Source organism: Chanos chanos, chromosome 4, assembly GCF_902362185.1.
Source record: "Chanos chanos chromosome 4, fChaCha1.1, whole genome shotgun sequence".
Lineage (NCBI taxonomy): Eukaryota > Metazoa > Chordata > Actinopteri > Gonorynchiformes > Chanidae > Chanos > Chanos chanos.
The window spans coordinates 37,847,487-37,856,461 of NC_044498.1; the positions used below are offsets into that span (position 1 = coordinate 37,847,487).

At 43.6% G+C, this 8,975-nt stretch overlaps 1 protein-coding gene across 1 annotated transcript; it reads right to left on the minus strand.

The window, feature by feature from the left end:
• Positions 1 to 206: 206 nt before the first annotated feature.
• Positions 207 to 8,587, minus strand: msh6 (mutS homolog 6 (E. coli)). Its single transcript, XM_030772528.1, has 10 exons — positions 8,246 to 8,587; positions 7,267 to 7,469; positions 6,835 to 7,010; positions 3,755 to 6,320; positions 2,442 to 2,734; positions 1,632 to 1,749; positions 1,436 to 1,525; positions 1,061 to 1,215; positions 534 to 733; positions 207 to 297 (listed from the first exon to the last, which is right to left on the minus strand). The coding sequence occupies exons 1-10, from the start codon at positions 8,494 to 8,496 to the stop codon at positions 216 to 218; spliced, it is 4,134 nt and encodes a 1,377-aa protein (XP_030628388.1). The 5' UTR covers positions 8,497 to 8,587; the 3' UTR covers positions 207 to 215.
• Between the last annotated feature and the right edge of the window lie 388 nt (positions 8,588 to 8,975).

Below are 8,975 nucleotides of genomic sequence, written 5' to 3' on the forward strand. Positions count from 1 at the left end.
AATTGTATGCATGTTCCATGACATCTAGACTTAATATATTGTGGAGTACTCAATAACCATTATGTAGATGTTAGTAATTAATCAAAGGGTTTAATTTCCTAGTCAAAGAGGAAAGTGTTCATTTTTAAAAATAAACTTTATTAGATCATTTCAGTAGTGAAGCATGCTTTATTTGGGGAAAAAAACAGAACATTTGGTTACAGTAAATTGATGGATTACAGTTCTTTTATGATCTGAACTAAGGTAGCAAACTGCCCACCATCTGCCGTTGGGTCTTCAGCAAAAGAACACAGTTTCCTATTAAAGACAGGAAATAAAAGTAGTGTCAGATCATTTAGGAAACATGCACAAACATGTTTTGTAACTCAGTGCAAAGGCAGGAAATTTTTAACCCCACACAATTCAACGGTTTGAGCAGACTTGATTTCTTATAGTTACAGCATTAAAGTATGTTTTATGGAAGATGTGATTTAAGTTAGCTAACTCAAACCTAATACTTAAATGAAAGTGTTTTAATAGCCAGTGGTACTTACTTGAAGAGCCTGAGGGCTACAGTGCTCCTCTCAAATTCTCTTGCTTTCTGATGTCCTGATTGGATGACCTCCTCTGGAAGGCTTGCCAGTCGGGCAGCGTTGAAGCCATAGCTTTTGGGACAAGCTCCTCCAATGAACTTATACAGGAATGTAATGGTCTCCTGACTGGGGTCTTCACACTCATTCTCTACCATACAAGCCTGATGAAGATAAAAATAAAAGCGTTGTTTCAGGGCTCTCAAAAGTTCACAATTTCAATCTACCTCAGAAGCAACTTTTAAAACTGTGCGCTCCGACCCCCAATGAAATTCAGACGCCGTCTCCGCATTACAATGCTGATCTCTAAATGAAACAGCCATCATATAAAATGCTCTCTTTTGATCAAGAGCACACAACAGAACATGCTCTCAAAACATTAAGTACTTTAGGGCACAACTTGAGAATTTCAGGTCACCCCTGAAAACGAGTAGTTCTTTGGTGCAGTAGCGTTGCAGATGGTTTGGAATCTGCTTCATACTAAGACTCACCATGTGACCCAGTCTGACTGCAGGGTCTTTGGCATGATCCTCCACCAGTGAATGGTAGTGTGTGGAGAACAGTGTACGGCAGCGAATTCTCTCTGACAGCTCTTTCACCACAGCGCTGGCAATGGCTGTGCCATCATACGTTGCCGTACCCCTGCCTGTGCATATTAACAAGGGGTGTGACTTTGGTTTTTTTTAAAGGTCATGTGGTCATATATATAAAAAATGTGCATATATAAAGGTCGCTTACAAAAAAAATTCTCTCTCTCTCTCTCTCTATATATATATATAAAGGTATATACACCGCTTGCTTTAGTAAACCTGCCTCAAACTAAATGAAAAGAGAAAATGACACAGTGGACTGATGGAATGCCTCACCTAGCTCATCCAGGAGAACAAGAGAATGTGTTGTTCCATGCAGGAGGATACTTGCTGTCTCACTCAGCTCCACAAAGAATGTGCTCTCCCCTAAGGACAAAGAGCATAGATGAGTTTCTCAGCCAAGGTTCCAATAGGAAAGTTCAAATGGGACATGCATCAAAATAGAAACAGAAGGATCTTGGTCCTGCCTCACCTGACATTATGCGATCAGAGGCACCAAGGCGAGTGAAGACTCTGTCAACAGGAGTAAAGCGAAGACTTTCAGCTGGAACATAACAGCCAAGCTGGGCCAGGATTACCACCAGTCCACACTGCAATGAGCACACGCACACACACAAAATGAGTTATGTGCCATTACATTATCAAGAATTGTGAAGATCTAAAGTGGAGGTGTTCTGATGAAAGACATTGTGTATAAAGACCATTCAATACCCTCACTTCTGCTGTTCCACAAATGAGAGTATAACAACAGACAAAAGAGAGCAATAATATTGCACTCTTCAGGATCAGCTGGTTTGAATTGAGAATTTCAGAGGCTCATAGCCCTAAAAGTAGGTTTAGAAAGTGGCATTTACATAAAGATGTGTCAAACCCACATCCTTTCTGTTGCCTCCGCAACACAGCTGGTGCATGCCTTATGTGTGTTAAGACTAGAATGGGAGGCAAGGATGTAAAATATCTTTAAATGCGACGTATCTTCAACAAACTAGATTACATTCAAAATTTTAGTCAATTTACTCCAAAATCTTCATCAAAAATCTTCATCCACTTGTTTTACCAATTTGTCGATTGGTCCAGGTTGTTTCTCAAACACTTGAGTTCATTGATTTGGATCATTTACATATAGCTAGTTTGTTTAAAATCAACAGCTGCTTTGCAGAGCAAGCTTCCGCTACAGACTGTCCATAGATGAGACATGACTTAACAGCTATAGTTGACTGTAGTATGCGCTTGTACTGTAAATCCTCTCATCATTTTTAAGACCCGTTTCATGGAATCCCACCTGTCTCATGAGGGTAGACTTGCCGCCCATATTTGGCCCAGTGACAAGCACACATGGGGCAAGGGCTTTCTCCTTATCCTGACCATCTTCATCCTCAGTGCCAGGACAGCTGATGAAGATGTCGTTGGGAATGAAATCGTCCCCGAAGAAAGTTTTGGTCACGCAGGGGTGGCGAGACCCTCTGAGATCCAGGAAAGGTACAGATTGAGGGTCATTACGTGGGAGAACCACCTCTGGCCTGGCCATTGGTCCATCTCCACCTTGGCTGTATCGGGCCATGCACAACAGCACATCTGCAACAAAACAAAGAAATACCCTCTTCTTAATTCACTAATTCAATGAACTGCTGTTGTCACTTGCCAAATTCCACATATGGATTTGAAGAAGTTTTATTTTATATGTGCGAAAAACTGGCAAAAAAGCGTTATTTATCAGTCGACAAAATGCCGATAACTCCTAAAAACATGAATATGAACTCCATGAGCTCCATGCAGGGACGCTGTTCATTTCATTCCTGCGGATGCTTGCCCTTTTGTAAATGGTACAAAGGGAAACACAGCTAAACCCTTTTCACATAGTGAAAGTGTCTTTTTGGCTTTGAGAAACATTCTCTCATGTCAGGAGAGGTGATTAATAGCTAATGTCTTGCTCTTACAGCTCTACCGCGCTGTAAAAAAAAAAAAAAAAGAACAAAGCTCCTCTAAGCCTAATGGATCCAACAAAACACTTGGGGGTTTATAATGTGGAGAGCAAAAATTTGGAGATCAATATTTAATAATATAACACTCTCGACTCTCAAAGGAAACAGTCTATGTAACAGACAGAGCCAACCCTCCTTCATGTCAGCAAGCTATAAAAGGAGCGACAGGACGACGATTGGATGATAAAAGCTTGCGGCATTCACTATCTCTTTTTTTTTTTTCTTTTTTTTTACATTAGTATAAAACTGAAATAAATTAAATGAACTTTGATGTGCCTCAGACAAATCAGCTCCATTCAATATTCATGAGTGGAAGCATTTGAGTCACTTACCTTTCACTGTATACCACTTTCCTCTATTTGTTTATCATATGCTAACATATTTGCAGAAGCACAGACTTTTGGGTTATTTGAACTGTCAGGTGCAACAGCTGATGTATTTCCTCCCTCTTGGAATATTCAATGCAACATCACTGATAGGGCTCTACATCTACAAACGGACACCAGGGGTTGTTCTGATGTTAGGGTAACAATGCCACACCATCACTGTGTGCATGCGTGTGATACATAGGGAATGAGAAAGAGACACAGTGGTAAGAAAATGTCATTCTTACCAAGCACAGCCATGCACTCTACAGCTGTCTGCCATTCTCTGTAGTTCTTGTCAAAGTTGTAGAAGAGCCTTCTCATGCAGTCTTTCAATGCTGCATCCCTCTTCTCCTCCCAGCTCTGCAATTCTGAAAACAAGCGCTCGGTCTCTGGAGTTGAATACCTTTTCCAGCCCTTTTTAGTGGACCTCACCTCATACTCTTCTGGAATGTTCCGGTCTGAGATACTATCTGGAACCTCCATTTGATAGCGGTTCCTACCAGTGCCCCAGTATTGCAAAGTCTTGCACCCAAGCCTCTTTTTCTGCTTGTCCAAGTACTCCTGTAGGCCCCTCTCACAGTCCTTGATTCCAGTGAGAGCCTGATCGTACTCTGGGTCAAAACCAGCCTTTGGGGTGATGACACCAGTGCTGCGAGCTTTCTGGTGATCAAAAGCTGTATCCCAGCGTTTGAGCTCTTGGGAGAGGTCAGGAAAGAGCCCTTCGTCATTCTTTGATTTCAGAACCACCACCTGACAAAGAAGTTTGGACTTGAATTCATCTGCAACAGGCTCCAAGGTGGCCACGATCTGCAGCATGGCCTTGAAGCCCTCCAGGGCTGAGAGGAAGTCAGCAATCTTGCGTTTGCTGTACACAACCTCCTCATACAGAATGGCCCGGCCGTCGGGGTGATCCTGACCTTTCAGAGGGGTGCCAATGCTGTGGATCTTACTCAGGAGCCTCTCAAGATCTGGAAGCTTCTTCAGAAGCTCTGTAACCTCTGTGGCCTGGGCTGGAATCCCCATGAGATCCTCTAGAGCGTCCAGGCGATCTCCAATGGAGTTAGGATTGCAGAGGGGGGCACATAGCCATTGTTTAAGGAGCCTTTTCCCAAAGGGAGTGCAACAGGTATCCAAACGCTCCAGGAGAGTGCCCTCTATGCCACCAGTTGACCCACTCTGAAGGATCTCAAGGTTGGCTAAGGTTACTCCATCCAAGACCATGCGCTGACGGGTCTTGGCAAAGAAGCTTGATGCCCTATCTGACTGCTCCATCTCTACATCCACTGGAATATACTCTTCAAAGTTGGCCATGGAGAGAAGCTCCTGGTCAACCAAACATTTCTTCAGATAGAACACACAACCACCAAGAGCAGACAAGGCAAGCTCATATCCTTCCTTTGGGGTAAGGCCCAGAGAGTCAGTCTCAGCGGTCATTGCCCTAAGGGCAGAGGGCAAGGTCACTCCCCCTGCTTCATCATCCGACCCTTTACTTTCTTTAAAATAGTCCTCTTCTGCTAGGGTCTTCAATGTCTTCTGAGCATCCCAGAACTGTGAACCAGCATTCAACCCTTCCTGCATGGCAGAGGATAGCACAGCCTTTAAGATTTTACGAGTCTCTGCTGATGGGTTTCCCTTCTCAAAGAGCACCTGAGCAGGGGAATAATGTGCCACCAAAGTGCGCAAACGTGAACAGTGGCGGTCGTCATGGAACTGCCCTACGTGAAAGCGACCCACAGAGGTATCAATGAAACAGACTCCATAGATGTGCCCATGGCCTGTGCTCTCCCCCTCTGCCTTCTCTTTCATGCTCAGCAAATACTTACTCTGACACTCAGAGGGGGCGCCGTCGAGCACGCTGTAAGTCTGCGTGCCACGTGTGATAATCCGGCAAACCTCTCGGCGAACCACACGATCAAACTTGGTGGGACGCACCATCATTTTACAACGTGCCTCCATCATCTCAGGGGTCTCGGTCTGCTCCACCCGAGCCACTTTGTAGCCTTTCTGCACCAACACATCAGAAAAACGGCCAAAGCCGATTTCAGGAAAGCCCGAATGTGCCCAGGTCCCCTTCATGAAGGTGAGTCCAAGCTCGTTGACACCAATCACTGCATCCATATGGTAGAGTTCGTAAAACTTGCCCACCTTGTAGAAGATGACGGTGTCAAACATCTCTGACTTCAGCTGCCACCAACGGCGCATGCCAGGCGTAGTCCGGTTTAAGAAGTCCTCAGGTACGTAGAGCGTGGTGGGATCATAGTCCTGATCTGTCTGACGTCTCCTCTTGGCGTCTTTCCTTCTGCCATCCTGCAGCCAGTCTAGTTTTTCATGGTCCCAAATCGTGGATCCCCCATCCACACCCCCTGCAGCACCTGACTGGCTCTCAAAATTGTCAGGAGCGGAGAAAGCAGATAGCTTAGACTTGGTGTCGACTGCGACGGAGAAAAGTGTGCCAGAGGTTCTTTTAGGTGTTTCTGCAGGTATAGACTTGCTCTTTGATTTGGCTGGCTTGTCTGCAGCACGTTTGCGTTTTACTGGCTTCACAGGGCTGTCTGGTTCAGTCTCTGGTTCACTTTCTTCCTCTTCAACTCCACTGCTAATCCCATCTTCATCCTCATCGTCACTGCTGCCCTCTGCCTGGCTAGGTTTAAATTCTTCGTCTGACCCCTCACTATCTGAGGCAACTACGATACGTCGCCGCTTTGGCTTTTGACATTTCTCTGCCACAGAGCGAGAGGACCGCCTACTGGCTTTAGACTGCTCAGTGTCCTCCGCAGACAACTCCTCATCAGATGGGGTGGGTTTGTCCACCTGTATGGAGAAAGAATTGTTTGGAGGATGAAATGTCAATTGATGAGCGGTATGACACATATACATAAATGCTAACAACAGACACAGCAGTTTTCCAAATGGAAGGGTCACATCTATACTGGTTATATTTACTCCAAACATTTAGAGTGTAAAGCATGTGCACTGGTGCTGGTACTATACACTATTTTAATGTCCTGGTTGTGTTCTACATACATGTTTTGTAACTGTGTTGGTGAGTCTAAATGATATATACATGGGTAAGCAGTACAGTAATGGGAGCACTTATTAACATACACCATGATATGCATCACTAGGATTCTATATAGTAAAGTAACGCAACATATATAATGCAGTAGTGAGGAAGCAGATCTGTGTGTGTGTGTTTGTGGTTGTGTGAGTATAAGACATGTTCTGGTGTGAGTCTATGACTGAGGTCAGTGTGGTTTTATATGGCCAGATGACAAGATCTCCTGCATCTGCCCATAAATACTTGTAAACATTCTCTCCTACTCACCTCCATCTCCTCCTCATCATCGTCTTCCTCATCAGAAGGGTCCATACAGATTGGCATCTTCAGCCTCTGCCCAGGACTATCTGACATTACACGGTCTGCCAGTTCCATTGCTCTACGTATTACAGGTTTGCCACTGAAGAATACACCTCCTGCCTTGGCATCACTGCTGTCAGATCCTGCAGAAAAACAGGGCATTAAAAATGGAAATTTTACAAGACAGAAGCATGTTGGAGAATGTCTTAAAGAGATTATAGTAGAAAAGCACAAAGTTAAAACACAAAAGAGATGCAAGAAATTTTAGCAGTCAGCATTCACGACACTAGTCTGCAATGCATAAAAATTGTGCTTCTATATAAAATGTGAGGTGATTCATGCTTTTGCATGGCCTAATCTCTCTTACTCTGTACATATACAAAACCTCTGTTTGCTTACCTTGGTACTCGCGGATGTACTTCATGCTGACCCAGCCTCTAGTGGGAGGCTCGTCAAAGAAATGAACGTGAAGTCTTTGATTTTTACCACTTCCTCGAATCTGTTCACCACTGAGGGGTTGTGGCACCACCATACAGGGCCACCAAGGGTGTCCCTCCAGCTTGGCCCATACCAAAGACCCTCCACTGAATTTACATGGAGTGCTAGAAAAGAATGATACTGATGTTCACATATTTGTTTTGGTTCATTGTTAATACTTGCAGCACATATATCTGAAATCTCATGAAAGCTGCACACAGCTGTGTACAACGAACAACAGATGCCTAATACAGTAGATGAGAACGTGTTTTGCTCTGACCGGTAAAGTGCCATACTTCCTGCAAAACAATAACTGATCATCCAAAGACGACTTTGATGTCCAGTTGCTCAGCCCAGTGAGTTAAAAACCCATTGAAACTAAATTACACACTGAACAGGGCACTGAACGTTTCCCTACCTTCTTTGTTTATAAATTTAGATAATTTTACTACTGCGCACAATGACGGCCATAGCCAGTTAACATTCAAAAGCAGATCAGGCCACTAGAGGGAAAAAAACAGGTGGTAAAATCTTCAACCCGCCACTACACGCCCTCCTCTCTACAGATCCATGTGCTGCCACACATTACTTCCCGCCAAATGGAGGGGAAAACGGTAGAAATAATTATGCTGTATCAGTCTCTTGCCTCTAATAGCAATGTCAAATGCATTAATTTCCATCAAGACATAATTTTCTGGAGAATGAACAAGAGTAGACTTAGAAAAGTCTAAAGAGTACACCATGACTCGAAAGGACTTGAGATACAGCTAAATAAACATAATTATTCTGCTAAATAAATAATAGGACAACATGGCAAATCATAACCACCAACCCTAACACTTACAGTCTGCTGAAATAACCGTTCAGATTTGTTAAACATATCTTTGTTACTGTAAATTACCTTTCTTTTGTAGCAGGCGCTTTGCCTCCGAGGAGTGTGCCCTGGACAGCTTTAGCCGGAGTTTTATTAGCTTTTGACGCAGTTTTCTTAGTTTCTGTAGTTACATGTTTAGCTTCCTCTTTAGGAGAAGTATTGGATCTGTGAACCGAAGAAGGTAAATCTGCCTCGACAGGAGAGGGACTCGATTTAGCCTTAGCAACAGGAGGCGGCGACTTTGTAAAAAATTTGAAAATTGAACTTTGTTTAGCCATGGCGACGTATTTTCAAGCAGCTCTATAAGACTTGTATCATATAAGCAATAATTTCAGTACAGTACATATCCCGATCCAACGACCTGGATACTCCTGCCTTGTTGTAGCTCAGGCCGTTGTTCGCGGGAAATCGCACATCTAGGGTCAAAGGCGAAATGGGCGGGCGTTGTTGCGTCATTATGTTCATAGCCAATAAAATACAGTGTGTATAAAATTGTGTTCCCACATGGTAGGTAAGGATGGAGATGCGCTTTCTGCGCTGCATATTATACCGTAGTTGCAATAATATTTGAGATGATATCAGCACAGCGTCTGAAATAGGTCAAAGATGTGTCTTTACGGGGTTATTCATAATGTGACCCTTAGACCCTTAAGAAATTTAAAGGAATTAGGAAAGTGCATTGCTCTGTTATGAAGCCCTGAAACGCTTATTTTTTCTTCATTAACAGATTGGTTGTCAGTGTATATTCTTAATGTAA

What these genes read in the sequence shown, in the direction of transcription:
- msh6 (XM_030772528.1), bottom strand. Translation starts at nt 8,496, where the DNA reads ATGGCTAAACAAAGTTCAATTTTCAAATTTTTTACAAAGTCGCCGCCT. An exon ending in GTACATCCGCGAGTACCAAG is followed by an intron (nt 7,011 to 7,266) that starts GTAAGCAAACAG and finishes GTTTTTCTGCAG; the next exon opens with GATCTGACAGCAGTGATGCC. An exon ending in AGTCTACCCTCATGAGACAG is followed by an intron (nt 1,750 to 2,441) that starts GTGGGATTCCAT and finishes TGCTCATTGCAG; the next exon opens with TGTGGACTGGTGGTAATCCT.